We start from the raw sequence: 21,707 nt of genomic DNA, 5'->3' as shown, positions 1-21,707 counted from the left end.
ATATTAAGTTTAAAAATACCAAAGGAGTTCAAAAAATGGATATCAAAATGTTCATGAAAAAAATAGTTTTGGTTTTACTCAAATATAATTTGTTTCCACAGGAAAAAAAAGTTCTGGCATACTGTGTTTTTTTCTTCCTCCTCACAACCCCCGCCCTCCTCTAATCCCCAGAGGTGATGCCATCTTCAAGTTGAGTTTGATAAGCACTTAATCACACCTGTGCTCAATTAGACTCCTGCTACGGATTTCACTGAGACCACTCCAACACAGACAATTTGAGGGAAAGTTAAGAAAATTTCTGCTTCTATTATGTGCCTTTTTTAAAAATACTTCTATAGAACCACAGTACTTTTTGTTTATTTTTATTTAAAAACTGATATCAGTTTTGGCTTGTTGAATGGGAAAAAGTTATATTCAGGATTCCATAACATTTCAGATCTCACTGGGTCACCATACAAAAGCAGCTCTTTCACGCAACATACGGACACCAAAACGTTGCCATTCTCTTTGATATATCCATAGTTCTTGTGTTGTATCCAGACAGGCTAAAACAGCACCCCCTTTCCAAGCAATCAAACGAGGATCCATGTCCTAAGATTAAAACAGATAGACATGAAGAAAATGACAATTTTCATTGAGAGCTCAGCTGAAACCACTCAAATGTATCATCAGTGTGCTATACCCCATTCTAAATAAAGACAACTCCCCCTCATTGGCCTTAGGTGGTAGGAGTTATGCTTGCTGATAGGCCTTAAATAATTAAATACTAGCTAGAACAGGCCATACAAAAAGTGTACAAATGCAGGAACTAGACTGCTATGTACTTTAGTAAAACATTAACCATGCCTACATATGTCACCTAAATTTAACATCAGATGTTGATTCATTTACTTTTCTTCCATTATGGAGGCATGCTACCATCTTTATGTTTACTTTAATGCCATACCCATTTTAGAAATGAGTCTGAAGTTACTACAAATTGTTTGTAGTCTTTAAAAATCTTCTTTATAATATTAATAAACACAAACTTACTCTAGTTGCCTCTTACTACTGGATTTCAGCCAGTGTCTTTTAAAACTTCATGAAAAGACAAATGACATCAGCTATTAGCTACTCTCCTTGCTCAAAGTTTCTAACACATGCTATTCACCATGAACTATATATACCAACATTGGTCAATATATTTAGCTTAATTTTACAATTAGCTACCATTAAAAAGCATTTTTGTCTCTACTGCAAAAATCAGTGTCTTTTATTTCATTAATGTTATGTCTAGCCAATGTTATTTCTCTATTATATGGAAATATACACATAGCTACAAATAAGTACCTTTGGTCTTGTAATAACTTCTACATTTTCAACAACTCTTCTGAAAGAAGGAGGCATTTTGTTGAGAATCCTGTGTTGAAGAAATTCTTGGGCTTTGTGAAACATCAGACCACCACCTACTACCAGGATTGAACTGTACATTTTCTTTTTTGTATCATCTGATGCTGGAAAAACACAAACACAAGAACTGTGTATGAACAGTAAAGAATGGATTTAAAACTACCCTAGAATCATTTAAGAAGATCGCTATAGAAGTTTTGTTTTGGAAACAAAAAAAGAGGGGGGAAAAACCCACCCAGAAATGTGGCACCTTTAAAATTAGCCCATTTATTTGAGCATGAGCTTTTACAGACTACAATAAACCTCAAACATGAAATATCCAAGTGACAGGCTTATGTTCTGCATATTCATGTGGTGATGGAACCAAGAAGAACGAGAATCAGAAAATGCCAACAGCACACAGAATCAGCAAATGGCTATTTTAAGACAAATTGGCAACTAGTAGATGAGTAAGTATAATGTAGAGCAGTGGTCCCCAACCTTTTCCGAACCATGGACTAGTCTGGGGGGGGGTGTCTGTGCGTGGGGGGCGCGGCTTGCATGCATGGATGGATGGCACAGCATGCATGCGTGCGTGGAGAGCACTCACGGGGCACGCATGTGCACATGGTGCACTCGTGGGGACAGGGTGCACTTGTGGGGGGGGGGGCACCCATGTGGGTGGGTGGGCCGTGCATGCGTGGGAGTACGTGCGTGCAGGTGTGGATGGGAGATCTGTCTCCACGGCCCAGTCCTGCCAAGGGCACGGACCGGGGGTTGGGGACTCCTGTAGAGAACATTTGTTTACATATTGATGAAACCTTCTTGCACTAGACCGAAGCACTCGAGTTAAAAAACAGATGTATAGTTTTCTTACCACAGCAATCAATACTGTGCAGAATCGCTTTGTCGAGGCCTAAAGCTTTCCCTTCAAACTGGGAGATAGCCATTTTTCTGGACATATGACTTGTGAGTGGTTCTTCGGACTCGTTTCCCCCAATAATACAGTCGCCATGAAAAGGACCTAACTCCACTTCTGGGGGATACAGGTTTTCGGCAACACTTGCAGACTGACCACGCAAATCTCCCTCAAATCCACCAGGCTTGGACATGGACTTCCGATCAGCTGTTGCCTTTGCCGACTTTGAAAACCCAAAACAACAATTATGTTCAGAGATCAAATTGTATTATACATGTAAAACCTATACTACAACTTGTTTTAAAAACCTGTGTTGAGCAACCACACACATAAGACATGGGTGGGGAAAGAATGTAAACTTCCAGATACTATTGCTGGACACCAGTTCCCACCAGCTCTTAGCCAGGACAGCCAACAGCGAGGAATGCTGAGAGTTGCAGTCCAACAATTTCTGGAGGACCACTCTTGAGATTAAAAAAACACATTCGTATCTCTGATGGGCTGGGGAGCACACAACAACACTGTTTGTGGCCTTCCTTTCCCCACTACAAACCTATGCTGCACTAATAGCTATTAAGGCACAAAGGCCCCAGCATGGAGTCTCCTATTTCCAGTGGCTCAGGAACCATAAGCAACCGAGTTTTCCAAAAGAGGATATCACTATAGCCACATTTGTACAAACTACTCTGTGTATCATCCAAACTGTACATACCTGCATGATCAGGGCAGAAGGGGAAAAATACTATGAACATTTTTTACTTTTTAAATTTACTTTTAAATACAGCTGTATCTTTCAAGTAATTAAAGGGACTTACATGGGGCACAAACAAGGTTCAAATGTAGAGTCATGAAGTAACTAAACCATTATCTGAAAGGGTTAAAGAAACCCACCTTTTTGGGGAGCATGTGCACAAACACATACACACTCTATTCAGTTACAACGAGAAGTCTTGAAAAGCCTGGGATTCATGTTTTCCTCTGTCTGTTCACACAATCTTTCCTTAGTACAGACACAAGATCACGGATACTTCTGTTTTGGATTAGCCACAGTTTAGCATGCCACAATAATAATATTGAAACTGATTCATTTTACAGTGAGCTGAAACAACACTGCTTAATAAACTGTGGTCTGACATTGACATCTTTCAACTACTAGAAGATAAAACACAGTTAATTGCAAGCAAAGCTTTGGACTCCTTGAGGCTACCCTGGAGAAGGCTGAAGGGGAAAGGTACCATCTTACTGTAAAGCACTTTCTGGTGGTACCAGTTTATCATTAGAGCTGACAAGTTCAGCCCTCCATGTGAAACAGACCCATTTGTACAATCCCCCTAACAATTCTAATAATTCTCTGAAAAGGTAACTTTAATGACATCTATATGAAGGAGGAATCTCATGGGAAAGCAAAAGAAAAAAAAAACAACCCACACACCTGCTCCTGCTTACTTTGTGTGGCTAAAAGATAATGTTCATCATGTGGGTCCTCAGGATCACCTTGCGATCGCTGCTGCAACAATGTCATTTTCTGCCCCACAATTCCAAATGTTGCTGGATAAAATAGTGCCATTGGAGCCTAATCATGAGAGACGAGAAGAACTTCAAATTATTGCCAATGTCTCTGCTATAGTCCCACTCCATGCTGGCTTGCACTTACTTTACAATTAAACAACCAGTTTGCATATTCAAATAAATATCTTGCATCAAGATATTTGACTGTTGCCAGCAGCACATGTAAACTGAAATAATATATATTAATATTATAACATACCAATACTAGGATACAGTAGATTTATTTTACAGATTGAAATATTAAAGACAACACAAATAATTTGGTATTTGAATATCTGAAATGTAATAATGTAGTTACGTTAGCTATGAAATAATCTAAATCCTTTGAAGTTTATAGCTATCAAATAAGATTATTAGATCTAGACTACAGAGACTGCAGAAAGCCAGCGAACACCTTCCCCTTTCCTGCTGACTTTGGCGTATCTGTATCCCACTGAAGAAATGCAGCAGAGTCTTTTACCTGCAACTTTTCATCCCCTAAGCGTAACTGATATAACAAGGCTGGAGAATCTGGATGACGAACTTGGAACTCATGATCTTTTAATCCAGATAAATCCTGGTAACAAAACACAGAAGAGAACATTCAAGTTGTACCAGTGCATCCTATGCATGTCTACTCAGAAAGGTAAGCATGAACATAGGACTGAAGCCTAAAGAGTTTCTAAATCTCTCAAAATTAAACTATGAACAAATCCTCTTATAATACAGTAGCTTTCTCATAATGCACCATCTTATAAACCCCCTAAATAAGCCTGGTTCTCGATCCCACCCCAGCTATATGAAAAACTGATCCTTCACAAAAATAGCCTTCGTTCGCTTTAGAATGGGGGAACGAACACTGCTATGTATCTCAGTCTTTCCCATTATCTAGTACAGTGGTGCCCCGCATAGCGAGGTTAATCCGTTCCGGATTAACCTTCGTTATGGGGAAACATCGTTAAGTGGGACGGGGAAACCCATTGGAACGCATTAAATGTTCCAAATGAGCCCAAAACTCACCAGCCCCCGATGTTCCCCTATGTTGCGGCGGCCATTTTGGGTGTCCCGGTGGCCATTTTGGATGTCCCGGTGGCCCTTTTGGGTGTCCCGGCGGCCATTTTTAGTGTTCCGGTGGCCATTTTGGGTGTCCGGCGGCCATTTTGGAACCGCCGAACAGCTGTTCCCCCATCACAATGCGAGGATGCCCTTGCATTAGCGATGGGGAAATCCGCATTGGTTTGCGGATTCTTCGTTAAACGGTGCACTCATTCTGCGAGGCACCACTGTAATTTAGAAAACCCCTGGCTTTAGAACAATATTCTACATGGCATCTACCACACCACTGTATTCCTAATGACTAGCTTGTGTCCCTTTGAGTTGCCCTCATTACAATTTTCTGCATACTTCTGGGCGCAAGGGAAAACATATTTGCGTTCCATCTCTCTCTACTTCTGGTAACTTCTGGACTTATAAACCTAATTTATTATCATTTATTGCACACCTAAAAAGGTCCAAGTTATCTTGGTTAAAACAGAGTGAGCAAGTGGCAAATGTGTAGCAAAAGGAGTGGTGCTGGTTACTTTACCTGATCTAAATGGCAAAATGTTTCTTTTAAGTGCTGGAGGAGAAGACAATCTGTCTTTTTAGCCAGCTGGCAGTCTCTGTAAGGAAATCCAGCGCGCTGCATAAGCCAATAGAAACACCTTGCTACATCAGAACCTCCATAGGCAAGGCGTAACCTATGACAAAATTAAGAAGCCGGTACAGAAACACTTCTCTTTGGTGTTGAAACATAAAGTTTAAAGAATTTAGAAATAAATGACATCATCTATTCCTGCTCTCATCATATCCTTGACCCAGTACTGAGTCTTGTGAGATCAGTGCGCAAGCACTTCACTGCATGCTCTGATCTCTTGAATCACAAACGCAAGGTTGCAGGATGTGTTCAAGAAAGTAGTGTTGAGTTCTGTTAAGAAGGTCTGCCTAGCATATCACCTTTTGGCACAGAATGACTCCCCTTCTCATTGGGGAACGCTAAAATACTGTTTCCCGCTTTATGATAGCTACCTGGTGTTACGATGCGAGACACCATCTTCAACACAGCAGACGCTTGTCTTCTGGTCTCCCACATCAACAACACAAGCACTACTTAGGCCACTTCCAAACGTAGCACAAACAGACTCCTGATGTACCACTATTCCTGAAAACAAAATGGCAGGAAGGTTACTGTACGTACTGAGATGCCGCTAATTTGTCCAGACCCATTTTTCATGTGTAAAATATTTCTTACAATGGTTCCTCCCTTATAAAACACTGAATATGAGTTTAATAGTAAGCATTTTGTAGAAAAGGAGAAAAAATATGTTTATGGCTGCCTAAGCATTTGAGGATGAGATGGTTGGACAGTGTCATCGAAGCAACCAAGATGAATTTGACACAACTACGGGAGGCAGTGGAAGATAGGAGGGCTTGGCGTGCTCTGGTCCATGGGGTCACGAAGAGTCGGACACGACTAAACGACTAGACGACGAAGCATTTGTAAGTAAGTCCACTGGTGGCATGACATTAAGTTTAAAATTACAACTTCTATACTTAATCTTGAAGTGTTTCGGAATTCAATAGCTAACCAAAAGATTTATTAGCCTTGATTGCCCACTGTAACTATATCTCACATTTTTCTCCATGTACCGTACGTATGAAGCAACATATCACTTTTGTACAAAAACTGAACCATACAGGAAATGGTCTCCCATTGTGAAATGCCACACAGCTGTATGTGAACATATGTAGCAATCGGGGGTGGGTGGGTTAGTGGCCTTCAGATAATAATAAAATGGATTACTATTATTATTGAGTCCATTTCTATGCAACGTCCTATATCTCAAGATAAATACCGCAGCCATATTAACACAGAATAATTGGGAATAACTGGCCATTTGATTTGGTGTCTACAAAGAAAGCCAAAACAGAAGCAGCAGAAATTTGCAAAGACCTAGCATACTGTACATTGTTACTATTAGGCCAAAAAACTCCCTTATCTACATACTTCAATTCACAGTACTGTTTCCCCATGCAAAATGGATGGACCTCAACTGATCACATATAGGAGATTGCAAGCCAGCAGTCAACTGCAATGAAGAATAAGAGAAGAAACACTTGCTTCCTTCAGCAGCCGTGTGTAGCAGTTATTAAGAGGCCGCTGGAGTTACTTCACTTAAAAGTCTCTGGGCCTCAGTAGTGTTACATTGAGAATAAACAATCCATATCCCTAATTAACAAGCCTGAACGTAACCTTTGTCTGAAACTAGAGAACACCTGTGAAGTTATTATAATGTACACACATGCATGTGTGTATGTTATAATGTACATAAGTACATAAGAAGGCTGGGGGCAAGAAAGGACTGACTCAAAAGTAAGGCCATAAAATAATGTAAATAGTGCAGCTCTTTCCTTGGCCATTATACATGCTCCACAGTATTCATTCCATAACAGCTCAGTCTTTGGCATAGACTGATTTATCATCTACTTAATACACAAGTGGCTGCAAGGTCAACAAGAGTCACTTTAAAAAAAATTAAAATCCATGTCCACAAATGAGGGTGAACACAGTCAGTTTTATTACCTGAGAAGCCCATCTTCATCAGGATCATATTTACTATTTCCTTCACGTGTTGCTTATTATAGATGTCTGGAATTAGTAAAATGCACCTGTAATACTGAAAAAGAGAAGAGGGAAATGAGCAAACTGAATTACTCAGGAAAATGAATCATGGGTGAAGAATTAATACCAATGTTTTTATTTTAAATACTTCGGTTCTGGGCACAAGCAAATGTAACATAGTTAGTTTTCAGCTTTGTTAGACTACATTTTCTCCTCAGTGTTCTAGCACTCCATCGAATAAATGTAGTAAGGACAAAACCCTTAATTTGCTCCATTCCTCTCACTCCACATTCTGCTTCTACTGTGAATGCTCTTGTACACCTTCCAAATATCAAAGTGGAGTTCAATGAACTCATTCATTTATGCCCTACAGCACCTGAACTGCTTTCTTTTTTAATTTTCAGAGCATCCAATATCCCAACACCTAAAAATTTTAGTCATACTTAGGCCATTTCTCATTTAAAGCGCTAACATCTCTTCTTTGCTAGCTTCTGACCTTGCAATACCTTCCTCTTTCAGCTAATAAAGAACATGTTTGTTAAACTCAATTCTCATTTTATGAGATTCAGTCTGTGCCACACTCTTCATATTTATTTTAAATGCTGTAAAGGGCAGTAGATGACCTGGGGACAGTGGACATTTATGGAAGAAAGTGCTAGCTCACAACAAATGATGTCAGTGGTCAAACTCTGTTGTAGAACCAAAGACTCGATCACCATCATATTCTACTGACAACTCACCTTCAAGTCCTTCAGAGGTATTTCTAAATACTTCTGTATTGCGTATGACCATATAACTTCAAGATCAGCTAGGACTGCAGTCAGAGAGCCACCAGGTCCTGGGTGAAGGTTCAACTGTCCTCGTCGAATAGGCCAATGAATATTGTAACAGTCCAAAGGGTTGACATACAGTGCCTAGAAAGAATACTTAAATATCACATCATCATGACACTTGTTTACATTTTCCTGCTGCTTTTACTTTGGATTCACTATGTAAAGTTTAGTTTTACCCCCTGCTGCTGTTTTATTATGGGCAGTTTCATTCCCAAGAGCTTTTAAAATTATTTTGTATTTTAAATTTACCTATGCAACATTTAAAAAAAGTTATTGGGGAGACTGCAAGTGTCAAGAAATAAATAAAATAAATTCCTTCAAGGAATCATGAACATGCAGAATTTTCCTACACTCTATAATAGGGTTTTCCATCCTATGAAAGGCCATTGGCTAACGGGAACTACAGGAGGACTATTTCATTCTCTCTCTCCTATATATCAGGCCTTGTCTGCTCAAACAAGTAGTCTAGATGTGAGATGGCAAAAAACTTCCTAGACAAATAAAGAAATGTGGCTGACTGCTTTATGCACAACATACAGTCCAAGTACACTTCTTTCAAAATGCGTAAGTTTGTACAAGCGTTAAGTCAAAGTGAGATATGGGAGGAAAAGGAAAAGTTTCATTCCTACCTCTTCTCCTATGACGTATTCTGGATGGTGGGCAGTGTTTGTCCATTTTGTCCCGGAGCTGTGGTCTAAGATAGCAGGTCTCATCTGTCTATTATAAGACCGGGCCTGAAATACAAAGTCAAACAAACAAACAAAAGGTAACATACTGGCATGTTTGAAAAACAATCCTATCAAAGTCTTTTCTACTTTATGCATTTCTTTACCTTATGTACTGTTCCAATTTATGCACAGCTAAATACGAGTAAATGTTTCTAGTGTTATATTAAGTTTATCACACCAAAAACAGCAGGGTCTATTAAGAAACTGAACAGCATAAAATCAAGGGCTTGTTTACCTACACATATTCTGACATTATCATATCTCATCATGATGTCTCTGCATGACTCACTCAGACCAAATTTGAACATAGGCGGGAAAATAACCAGATACAAATCAGGTGTCAGCCAGAAACCTACTGGTGATTTAGCTGTACACAAATAGATTCATGGAAACCGCATGGTTTTCGTCTACCACCATTCAATAACTAGCGTGTTTAACTGGCTTTTGTTTCATCCATTATGTTTGTAATTGTTTCAGTATTTGTGTTGTTAAATCATTTGAGTCCCTCTAATGTAGAAGTTTAAAAAGTAAGTAATTATCCAGTAGGATTCTGGACACCGTTCCTGCTCTACATCACTGCTTCTTCCCCGTGCATTAGTAGGTTCAAAAGGAATGTCTTTTTCCCTTGACAGTCATTCATGTAGTCACTGAAACTGATGGAAGGGAAAATGGAAAACCGTCTGCTTCCAGTCTGGCTGGCACAAATCCAGTGGAAGTAGGAAAATAATGAATTTCTTTGCCATGGATTCTCTATAACCTTCCCTTTAGGATCACTCTGTCCATTCACTCATCTTTAATGTGCCACTAGCCTGCTTCTATTAATTAAAACTCAATTTCTATGAATCACAAGATATAGATGGGATACCTGATCAGGAGAGACGGGAATACGTCTTGCACCATTTGACATCTTTTTGGACCATATCGCTTGGTCAACCATTTTAAGACCATTTTGTCTTTGTTCAGTACTTTCAGGTTTCTAAAAAGCAAACCAACATTAGCTTTCCTCTAACACAAAACCATCTATTTCAAGTACACAGTGCTAATTCAGTAAAATATACATAGAGAAAATATATTAGTATACGTACTCTGCAAAAAAAAGCAAAATGAAATTGTATAAAGAGCTATGAACTCTTATAAGTGGCTTTTCTTATTACCTTTAAATATTATTTCTAGGTATCCATGAGATAATAAATGTCTTGGACATAAGACTGCAGATAATATCTCAGGAGATAAAATGTCCATTCCTTCAAATATACACACATACACACATTTTAAATTACTCACAAATACAGTGGTGCCTCGCTTAACGAGTGCACCGTATAGCGATGTTTCCGTATAGCGATCCCTTTTTCGGGATCGCTATATGGAAACTCCTCCGATCGTCGCAATGGGGAAAACCCGCATTGCGAAGATCGGGTATTGCGGCGGCCATTTTGGAGCCGCCGAACAGCTGATCGGTGGTTCCAAAATGGCCGCCGGAAGCCCGGAAATGGCTGCCAGCAGCCGTTTTCGCGCCCTGCCCTCGCTTAGCGAAGGCGCGAAAATGGCTGCCGGCACCTGGAATCCTCGCTGAACGGGTAAGTAACAAAGGTATTGGAACGCATTAAACAAAGTTTAATGCGTTCCAATACATTTCCCTTACCCCGTTTAGCGACGATTTCGCATAGCGAGGGTTAATCCAGAACGGATTAACCTCGCTATGCGGGGCACCACTGTACCTGTTGCCTAGCTGTGACACTTCAAATGGCTTTAATGAGTACATGACCAGCCATACATTGGTCAGCTATAATATTTAAACCATAAGGGTCCCCCTTGTGCTGCCAAAACAGTTCTGAAGCATCAAGGCATGGACTCCAGAAGACCTCTCAACATGTCCCCAAGACATTAGCAGTAGATCCTTTAAGTCCTGCAAGCTGCAAAGTGGGGCCTCCATGGACTGGATTTGGTGTTCCAGCACATCCCATAGATACTCATTTGGATTGAGATCTGGGGAATTTGGCCCGAACACATGCGACTATAGTGACCAGGAGATGTTGTGCAATCCAAACATAATACATGACAGATATCCATATGGCTAGGCACATTTAGAATTCCAGGAAAAACAAACCAATACGCTTCTTATGAGCAACTCTTGATTCAATATAATACATAAATGGAGAAAACTTACATTCAGGCCTTCTCTTAGAAGCCAGCTGTCTTTGTAGGTAGGTTGTCCTTGCTGTTTGTGTCTTCTTGCAATAATATGAGGAATGCTCACGGGAAGTGTGTCCGTAGCTCTTCCAAGCCTTAATGTCATTGAGCCAGGGTGTATCACAACAATGAAGTTGCTCTGTATTTGCTAAAATCAAACGAAATCAAACAATCTAATCTACGGAAGTATAATCAAAGAGCCTTCACTTTGCTTTGAAAACCTACCTCCTCTTGCAATACAGTATTAGGAATTAAAGTACAACAATTTTGCCTCCAGTTACCATGAGCTAAATACAAAAAACAAACAAAAAATCCTAGCATTTTAGTAACACAAGGGGCAAAAACTTATTTCACAAAACCAGAAGTGAACCAGTAGAGAAATATGCAATGTTTCTAGCGCTCTCCTTGAAGACACGACTCACTGGAGAAGACAATAATGTTAGGAAAAGTTGAATCAGGTTGGAAAAGAGGGACACCTAACATGAGATGGATTAGCTTAATAAAGGAAGCCCCTCAGGTTTGCAAGACTTGAGCTGTTAATGTCAAGCCCTTTTAGGAATCACTATTTCACAGGGCGACCATGAGTCAGAAGTACAGTAACTAAATAACCGGAAGGCAGCCCGCCCCTAAGGGTGCCCCTGGTCCTTTTCCCACAGGGGTTGTGCCGCCGGCACACCTGACCTGAGCAGGGAAACCGGGGCAAAGCCTCACCCTCTGCCTCCCCGATTCAGCCGACCGAGCCCTTAGGGCAACCGCGCGGCGGCCCAACGCTGCGCCACCCTGAGGGGCGACGGGAGCCCTCCCAGGCGTCGTCTCCGCGACGGGGGCCTCGGGGGCAGGCGGCTGGAGCGCAAGGAAGCCCTGCCTCGCCGCTCCGCCCGGCCTTCTGCGGCCACCGCGGGGCGGCTCTCACCCACCTCCTGGAGGGGCTCCGGCACGGCGGCGGGGACGATGGGCCGCTTGGTGCCCCGCTGCTCCTTCTCCTTGTCGCGCTCTTTGTCCTTGCCATTCTCTGCCGCCGCCGCCTCCCCCTTCTCCGCTTGAGTCATGGCCGCCCGCCTCTGCGCCCCGCCGCCGCTCGGCGGCTCATTCAGGCCCCGAGGGAGAGGCTTCCGAAGTACTGAGGTGGAGGTGGAAAGCGGGCCGGGGCGGTCGGTCGGCGGCTCCTCCTCCCCGAAAAGGCCGGGACAAACGCGGCGCCCGCCTCCTGCCTGCTTGGCCGCGCCTTTCGCTACGGCTTTTCTTTGGCGGCCGCCGGGCGCTCCCGAGGGCGAAAGAGGATGATTTGCCCCGGCGGAGGGAAAGCTGGAGGAAAGTGTACAGTACTTTTAATGGTGCGCTGGGCTTGACTGAGTAACAGAGTAATAACTCCATCTGTTACTGACAGGGCCTTTTGGAGTTTATCCGTAGAGTTGCCTTAATCATCATCACAACTACCATCTTAGAACTGCAGAGCTATATGGGTCACCTAGGGATCATCAAGTTCAGGAGAAACAGTGGGGAATCGAACTACAGTACTGTACCAACTTCTGGTTCCACAACCCGGTATCTAAGCCACTGAGCAATTAAGGCAGAAGCAACTTGACCATATATATATATTTTTTAAAAAAATCAATTTTATTTCTCTATACACACAGAATTCTCAGAGGGATATAGCCCTGTTGGATACCTAGTGTGGTGTAATGGATTGACAGACTATCGCTATAAGTCATTTCCAACATGACAGCACGGAACAGCCCTGTTGGGTAGATGCAGCAGAACACTCAAGTTATGTGGGGCTTTTTAGCCTAAGATTTATAAAAGCGAGAGAAACATGGACCACTTCCTCAAATACATGAAGCTGGTTTTTCTCCTTCAGATGTGTTTAATATACATCTGTAACCCACTCACCCCAGTTATACTCCCCATTTGAAGAAGTAGACTGTATGTCTGCAAAACCCGTATTATAATAAATCAGATCAAGTGGTTTGAAAGGTGCCACGGAACTCCTTGTTGCATCAATATAAAAGACTTGCAACCACAGGTTCTTCTGTCTTAGTGTTGTTTACAATGTCTAGCAGCCACTGGTGCAGTTCTTCGTTGGCCATCAAATTCCCAAAGTGTGCAGCTGTGTTGCTCTGGATCTACAAATTTCTAACAGTTCTCTTCTCCAGGAGGAACAGGCCTTTTAATTGCCCATTCAAGCCTAAGGTATCTCCAAATATTTTGCATAGTTCAGAACAATATACTGAAGTTAGAAAAAAAAAAAGGTGTCCTCTGTCCCTCCGAGAATTCTAGCTAGGTTGAAAGGGAAAAGGGAAATTTTACAAGGTTGATATTATCCCATTGCTTCCATCCTGGAAGAGCAGCTTAGAATTTGATAATTGGAACAACAGTGTACCATGAATGAATACAATTTCTCAACAAAAGTACATGTGTATTTTAGTTTTATGTCTGTTTTCATGGGGGGAGGGCAAAGCACAACACTTGATGCAGTTGATAATGTGGAATTGGATTTATTTAACAACCTATTAACTTTTATGGTCCCGTAAGATGTAGTGGCTTTTTTTGTGACAAATATAGAAACTACTGTATCTTGTGGAAGGAATTCTATAAAATGCTGAAGTTTCTTATCCAGGGGATATAGTGTCAAAACTCTACTGCTGTGAAAGCAGCTTGAATCAATTAGGTTAAATCGTTATTACTTGCGGGGCTACAAAACACAGAGTATCATTAACTGACACTAGTAAGATATGAGAAAGAACAATTATTACATCTGTACTCTGTTTTGCATCAATTCGTTCCCTAATTTATGGATGTCAAAGTAATTGTATTTATGTCTTTGTGTCCATGATTTCTCAACCTGTAAAATACTTTCCTTTTTTAAATAAAAAGATTTGAAGTCTGTATTTTGCAAAGTCATATACATATTTTATAATTTTACAGCTACAACAAAATATTCACAAGCTATACAAAAAAGCTTAAAACAGACAGTAAACAAGTGCAATAGATTTAATAGAACTGCATTTCAGTTACACTGGATCCTAGAAAAAGGAATTCCCAGCACAACTTCATTGATCTGCTAATCCACAGAGCAGTGAATATACATTTAGACAACACATTCACAACCCTCAACTCCAATCAGTCCATTCCTCAGTTTTTCAGTCTTGCAAATGTGTATGTCCAGTTGCCTGCCTTTTAAGCAGGCATTTACCTGAGGGGGAGAAAACATTAATTAGATGTTTGGCTTGCATCATGATTGCTTTGAGTGTCTACAGTCCAAATAATTTGTTCCAATAAATAAAATGATCATTAAATATGTTTTTCCCTCCCTTCTGACAATCCCTACTTTTGAGACTCGTCTTTTTTCTAAAGCAGTTTGCAATATGAAGTATTACCACTGCTACCTTCTGGCAGAGGTAAAGAAAACTCAGGCTTCTAAGTAACGAATGAAGTACCCTTACAGTAAAATATCAGTTTTGGCATTTCTTTTCAATAAATGTTACTAAATATACATATTTTTTATTTATTTAAAATATTTTTACCACACCTTTCTCCTTTAAAAAGGACCCCAGGTGGCTTACATCATTAAGAAAAACATTTAAAGTAGATATACATATACAACCCAAAGTATACTTCATGTTACCTATGCTTCTCTGAAAAGTTGGAATCCCACCACTTCTGTAACCAGAGGGAGGAATCCAGATTCCCAGGGCTGGGCAACATCTTCAATGGGTTTTCTACAACCTTTCTTCAGGTTAAGTAATATGAAAAGTAGTACGGTAAATTTCAGGAGAAAAAGCTTTAAAAGTTATGCTAGATGTGGTGGCTATGAGGTCTGCCCTTAGATTCATTCTCAAAATCCTCAGAGTTTACATACCATAAATACTGCATTCCTAAGCCAACTACACCAGAGCACAGAGTGCTGTCCTCTGAAGATGCCGGCCACAGAGAATGGCGAAACGTTAGGAAGAACAACCTTCAGGACACGGCCAAATAGCCCGAAAAACCGACACCAGTTTACAGATCAGATACTGATATATATGCCACTATGATATATTTTACAAGATTTTTAGCAGTTTTTAGTGTGTTTCAATATTAGTCTTTTCTACCAATTGAAAGCCAAAGTGACTGACATTTAATATGCCAGAAGCCATAGCTGTGAGTGATTGTTACTGTTCTGGCCATGAGGTTTTGGATGTTCTCAGAAGCATAAAATAAAACTTATAGCACTAAAATGAGGAAAGACTTGGGAAAGCAGGGAAGAGTCAAAATGGAATAAGGAATGCTAGAAACACACAAGACTGACTGCCACCTTGAAGAGAAGAACTCAGCTATCTCCAATTGCGTATTATTTTTAAGTGTTATCTTTATGATGCATTTTACAATCAAATGTTTATAGTCTTTGTAAGCATATACATAGTATACCCATACAACGAAATTCACACAGACACTCAGAGACCAGACTTGCATGCACACACACAAAAATCCCCAAACACTCCCCACCCACTAAAAATCCCCCACTAAGAATACAAACATCCACAACATGTGGCTTCTTATCTCTCAGTCTATTCTATCAAAGCTTAACCTTCAATAGCCTGGGGTACTACACATCTTGATTAACACAATTATTAAAAAATGGGAATACTCTACCTGTATTTCAATTCTGGTATCTTTTCAGTAATATAAGCTTATTTTATATAGTGTACACTTTTGTTTCCTGAATAAATGCAAGCATTAGATGAAACCCCTCTCACCTGGCCTATAACTATTTAACCTTTTGTTCTATTTTTGGTAGCAACTAAACTCAATGGATAAGTCTTCAGCCAAACTAAACTTGGAATTTTAGTAGTACTGTATGTCTAAAGTTCACACAATGGCACGTTACCTTCCTCATCCACCTCCTGCCATTGGTGGGGGACTTGGACCACCAAAGTGATTTATTCGACCCATTCTGCGACGAGGAAATCCTGGAGGTCTAAAAGGAATAAAGTAGAGATAAAAGACCCCCAATAAATCTTTTCTTCATATGTGCTTCATAATCAGACAAAACCCACAGTAAATTCTTCCTATTTTTCTAATTCAACTTGCCTAGTCAGTGAACAACATAATGAATTCTTTTAAAATGTTTTATAACACCAAAAAAAAAAAAATTAATTCTTTGTTCCCATTAGTAAAATACAAATAGATGTCAGGTAAAAATTATTTCAGATATATTTTCCAAGAAGAAAGAGTCCAATATCCCTTTAACTCCAATCCCTTAGCTAATCTCAGAGCTAGAGGTTTCTAGAATTCCATTAACAGAAAACAGCCTTGATTTAAAACTGAAAATGATAATATTAGGAACAATATATTAGAAGAGAGTTTTTCAGAACATATTTAAAGATGATAAATATTTAGAGTCACTTTACAATACAGTGGAAGAGAACTCTAGCCAGTTAAACCTGAAGCAAAAGCATTTTCAGTTATTCAGCGGCATCTTGAGGATTCAAACAACTCTGGAGTAAACATTGGGTAGTTCACGGATGGTCCCTGCAGGTAGGTGTTGCATTTGGCAGAATCCAACAGTAAGCCATTCCAAAATACATAGAGAAATTCCACCATGAAGCAAGGCTTGCACACATAGACCTCACTCCTGAGATCTGTCTGCTGTGGAATAGGCAGATAAGACTAGTTCTAGGACATATTTCTACAGATATTTCCATAACCAGGTCTAAACAGATAGTGAAGGTTCAATTGAAAGCTCAGGTCTTGCTACTGCTCTCCACCAATGTATAAAAACTATGCTTTGGGTCTTGATGTGAACTCAATTTAAATGCCTTCAATTTCATATACCACAACTTATTTACAAATACACAGAAACACAACTTATTTATAAGTACATATACAATAGTATAACTTTCAGCTGAGCTGCAGGATTTCTCACAACGTGTACCATCTAGAATAAAGTGAAAATGCTATACCCTCTTCCATCGTCATATCTTGAAGAGGAGGAAGATGAGTAGCCTCTCCTCAAATCTGGGTGAATAATGCTTTGAAAACTAAAATAAAAAGGAGACAAGATTTTTGTTACATTCAGTGCCAGCCTCCCATGCCACAAGGCTTTCACCACTGTTAAAATATTACAAAAAATTCAGAAATCTTGTGCCAATGTATTAACAATGTATTTTATTATGTGCCATTGTATTTTGAACTATGCTCTGGCATAGTTCAAAAATAGTACATTATGATGATACTGTAGTGCTTCTGCAAAACATCTGATGTCTTTACTTCTGAATTACAGATTTTTAAAAATTACCCAACTTTTGTGTCAACTGAAAATGAAGAGAAACTATTCAAATTCAAAACCACTCTTATTTTAAATTACATGGCCAGAATTTTGTTAGTTATGCCTGTAAGCTTACTGTAAACACTGCAATCTTTGCAAGAAAATTGGCTCACATTAAGAAAGCATTATTTGTTGTGTACTGTGTCATGTGACTTGGTATTGAACAGATAACAGCTAAAACTCTCTTGAGTAGCTACATGGCCATAATACAGCATTACGCCCACGGTAACTGAAATTGATCCAAGGCAGACTGCTACCCACACATTACACTGTTGATTGAAACAGGAAACACAACCAAGTGTGTAACTGACTTGCTTAGTCTTTCTCCCAAGGGCAAAATACCAAGCACATTTACAATGCTGTGATATTGTATTACACCTCAACAAAGAGGATTCTGACCAACATCTTCACAGCTTTTTTAACTAGAGGCAATTCAGTTCCAAATGTTGCACTACTTGCATTATGCTTTCATAAAGTCTCAATAGGATTAGGGCTTATATGACAAAGAATTTTCAAAATATTTTCAGGATGCTCCCATGCAGAATTCAGATATTCAGTGGAGAATTCAGATATAAGTCCTGCTTATGGAATTGGGAAACTCATTTTAATATCCTTAGTATTGATGCCTAAGATTAACTCATGACCCAACAGCTTAAAATATTACTGAAGATTGTTAAATCAAATGTTCTATCCTGAAACTATTTCATCAAGTCTATGCAGAATGCAAGTTCCATGTATTTAACCAAATATATCTAGTTTGGTTTTCTTTACATATAGATGTTACTACATATACTGTGATATGTTATTGGATGGAACACTCATTTTCCTATTTGATTTCCTTTTGCAGATATCTCAGACACCTCTACAAAATGTTTTTACTTTTTGATCAGTTTTATTAAATAGTGTAATTTCATTTTCTGGATTTGCAGAAGCTTGAAACAATCAGCTTGTGAATGTCAACAAATTCAAATGTTGCTTCAAATGCATGTTGTTTCTCAAAATGAGTTTCAAGAGCTGGATCTATAAAACCCCAAAGGAATTTTGTCAATATGGTTAATTGGTTGTTGGTTCATCTCCCTATGTATTTATCCTGCAGGGCTAGATGAGCCTCAGGTGGACCTTGGAGCAAACCATAAAAATCAACATTTTAATTAGACCAACGGCTCTACTTACAACATAACTATGAAGTCTGCTATTCCCCAAAAAAAGTCAGTTATCGATGACAAACTCCAAGGAGCCCGGCTCCGGCTATCCAACACTTGTCCTATCACATACAGGAAAAAAATCATGAACATCACTTCAAAGCAGGAAATACACAGTTATATGAATGATGAAATAGTAATGTTCAAATATAGACATTTTACTAGTTAAAATATGGTGCATATAATTTCCCATTGTTGAACAAGAAAACAGAATTAAAACATCACTGGAAACAAGGCACATCAGGATAAGTAAGAATAAATTGTACTGAATACAAGCTGTCAGCATCCAAGTAACTATTTTAGGCACAAACAGAAGCTTGGGTGCCTGAGGTTTTGACTTTGTCTAGGAGGACCCCAGTGTCATGATGCAACTGGAGGACTCAGCATCAAATGTGGTTTGCGATACGGCACAAGGAGTTGCTGTTTAAAAAATGCCAAAGCTGTCTTTGGTACCTGGCATAGCCTTGTAGCACTTGAGCTCCAGGCTAGGAAACACACTTCAATAACTGTTGCACTTCCTTAACATTTACAATTAGAAGTAACATTCTCCCTGACTTTATTCACCTGAATTGTTGTAAACTACAAGATATGAGTAAGATATTCCAATTCTAGGTTATTTAGAAATTTACTTCAAGTTGCCATTCCAATATACCCCAAATGAGAACTCATTAAAACACATTTTCCTAATATTGCTGGTTTTGCTTCCAGCTGCTCTGCTTTCAGCACTGAGCCCAATGGCTTATTTGGATTACTGCCAGTATAATGTTATACATTGACCCCCACATTTACCGCTTCCCTGAAAATAAGACCTAACCTGAAAATAAACCCTAGTATGATTTTTCAGGATGCTAGTAATATAAACCCTACTCCAAAAACAAGCCCCAGTTAAGTGAAACCCCGCCCTCCACCGTTGTGCACGAACCAGAAGAAGATAGCAGAACTGTAAAATAAAACATCCCCTGAAAATAAGCCCTAATGTGTTTTTGGAGCAAAAATTAATATAAGACCCCATCTTATTTTCGGGAAAACACGGTATTTGGGGTATCAGATGCACAGATTCAGTGCACCCAATTGCTGACAATTTTTTCTTGAGAAGCTTCTGTACAACTTGGTGTAAAATATGTTTATCAGAAGTTATTCAGAGCTGAATACTCGATCCCAAATAAAACATTTGGATGACTGCAGCTTTGTGCCACTGTACTGTACAGTACTTTTTGCTGCTTTAAACTGATTCAGCTACTTTAGAGAAATCAACAGAAGTACCTGACAGTGTAAGTCACCTGCACACAGTATTTGATTTCTAGCTTTTCTATTGCTAACCAAACATCATCCAAAAAAACTTTTTAAGCAGATCAGTAGCAGGAGCACAGGGGTGGGCACTAATGGTAACTTACTTCACCATTCAAAATGTACAGAGAATAAATGCACCTATCCTGCATGATGCAATCATGGCTTTCAGAGTTAACATACACCAGATAAACCAAAGGAGTAACTGAATACTTGTGGCTAGAAATGTAGCTTTATCCTATGCATGTGTTCTCAAAGCTCAGGATGACCGATTGAAGAAAACTGTACAACTGCAAACCCCCTGAAAACTACGTTGACTTGACATCATAACATGATGCAAGCCCTGCATCGGCAAGGCCAGGGGTTTCCAAACGGCTCGTCCCCTCCTTCCCTCCCATAGGAAGCCAATCGTACGCCACGCAGCGAGGCACTCTCAGCGTCTCTCCGGACAGCTGCCTCAAAAGGGCTGCCTCGGAAAGATTCGGTTCTGGGTTACTTACCCTTCTCGCCCTTTTCGTTTCGTTAAAGGCGGGCTTTCCAGGGCAAGCGATTCACCCAGGCCTTTCCAGAGTTACCCCTGATCCACCCTAAAGCCCGCCCCACACAAACCCAGCGCCCTCCTCCGCCTTTTCGCTCCACGTTTACAGATGCTGTCGGGACACCGGCCCCACCACAATAACAACAGCCACGTTCCGCCGAGTCAGTTCGGATTTGGGGGCCACCCTGTTCTAGGTAGGGAACACTCAGAAGCGCCTTCCCACGCCCGGCCTTCTGAGGGACGCCCCGGGAGCTGTGGCAAGCCTGCCCAAGGCCACCGCACCCAAGGCGGGCCCTTCTCCTGGGGGGGGGGGAGCAGCGGGGAACCGAAGCCCCCCCACCCTTCGGTTCCCTTGACGACAGAGACACAACCCCCCCCCCCTGCCTGAGCCAGCTCAGAAAGGAAGGTGGGAGTCACGACGGTTGCCATTATCCGGACCGGACGGGGCAGTCTTTTGGTGGCGACGCTGGTCATGGCGACCACTGCCCACTGCCACCACCCTGAGGCAGAAGGAGGAGGAGGAGAGCAGCGCTGTGTCAAAGCCTCCCCGACCCACCGCGCCCCCAAGTCCTCGTCCCCCTCCTCTCACCATTCGAAATGTACACCATTTCGCCGCCTCGGCCCCAGCGAGCGCCGTGACAAGCCGGATCCAGATCCCTCCGCCGCCCTCTCTTGCTCCGCCCCCTTCACAGAGGAAGTGGGAGCTGGGGAAGCCTGATAGGCTCTACCCACCCGGGGTGGGCTGTTGCGTCACTACTTCCCTTTTCCCGTCCGGGTCCCGCCCCCTCTTGTCCCTCCCCCCCCGACTAGTTCGGAAGCTCAACGGGCCTCCGGACCATAGAGATAAGAAAAAGGAGAAGAGCCTCCCATCAGGGAACGTTGGGAGAAGCCGTGTTCACCTGTGCTAACATGCCAGACAAAAGGAAAAATAAAGAAGACAGAAGCGATGTGGCACCTTAAAGTTTAACTGCTGTATTTTTGGGCTTTGGGGGCGGGGGAATAGCAGATAATCTTTAAGGTGCTACAACGTTTTTGTCTTTATTTTTTCTTTTGTTTTTGTCTGATTTAGACATCTTCCCCCTCCCACCCCACCGCTCTTCCTGAGAAAGGAAGCATGAGCTGCGTG

General features: G+C 40.9%; 2 protein-coding genes across 3 annotated transcripts; both read right to left on the bottom strand.

Annotated features, from left to right (window-relative positions):
- Window positions 1-346: 346 nt before the first annotated feature.
- On the bottom strand, window positions 347-12,447 carry ACTR8 (actin related protein 8). Its single transcript, XM_072989640.2, has 13 exons — window positions 12,165-12,447; window positions 11,225-11,395; window positions 9,923-10,033; window positions 8,959-9,063; window positions 8,237-8,410; window positions 7,458-7,551; window positions 5,903-6,035; window positions 5,421-5,574; window positions 4,317-4,412; window positions 3,720-3,860; window positions 2,246-2,510; window positions 1,330-1,493; window positions 347-591 (listed from the first exon to the last, which is right to left on the bottom strand). Exons 1-13 carry the CDS (start codon window positions 12,294-12,296, stop codon window positions 448-450), a joined length of 1,884 nt encoding a protein of 627 aa, XP_072845741.2. The 5' UTR covers window positions 12,297-12,447; the 3' UTR covers window positions 347-447.
- Window positions 12,448-14,135: 1,688 nt separating this feature from the next.
- On the bottom strand, window positions 14,136-21,307 carry SELENOK (selenoprotein K). Of its 2 annotated transcripts, XM_078385339.1 has the most exons (5): window positions 21,171-21,307; window positions 18,728-18,818; window positions 17,190-17,267; window positions 16,115-16,204; window positions 14,136-14,440 (listed from the first exon to the last, which is right to left on the bottom strand). In XM_078385339.1, the coding sequence occupies exons 1-5, from the start codon at window positions 21,187-21,189 to the stop codon at window positions 14,437-14,439; spliced, it is 282 nt and encodes a 93-aa protein (XP_078241465.1). In that variant the 5' UTR covers window positions 21,190-21,307; the 3' UTR covers window positions 14,136-14,436. The 2 variants fall into 2 exon arrangements, with proteins under 2 accessions (XP_078241465.1, XP_020659637.2); XM_020803978.3 differs by lacking the exon at window positions 14,136-14,440 and having other exon boundaries at window positions 16,037-16,204.
- Window positions 21,308-21,707: the final 400 nt, after the last annotated feature.

The sequence above is a fragment of the Pogona vitticeps genome, chromosome 2 (assembly GCF_051106095.1).
Source record: "Pogona vitticeps strain Pit_001003342236 chromosome 2, PviZW2.1, whole genome shotgun sequence".
NCBI classification, from domain to species: Eukaryota; Metazoa; Chordata; class Lepidosauria; order Squamata; family Agamidae; genus Pogona; species Pogona vitticeps.
This window is presented reverse-complemented; position numbering and strand designations above follow the sequence as displayed.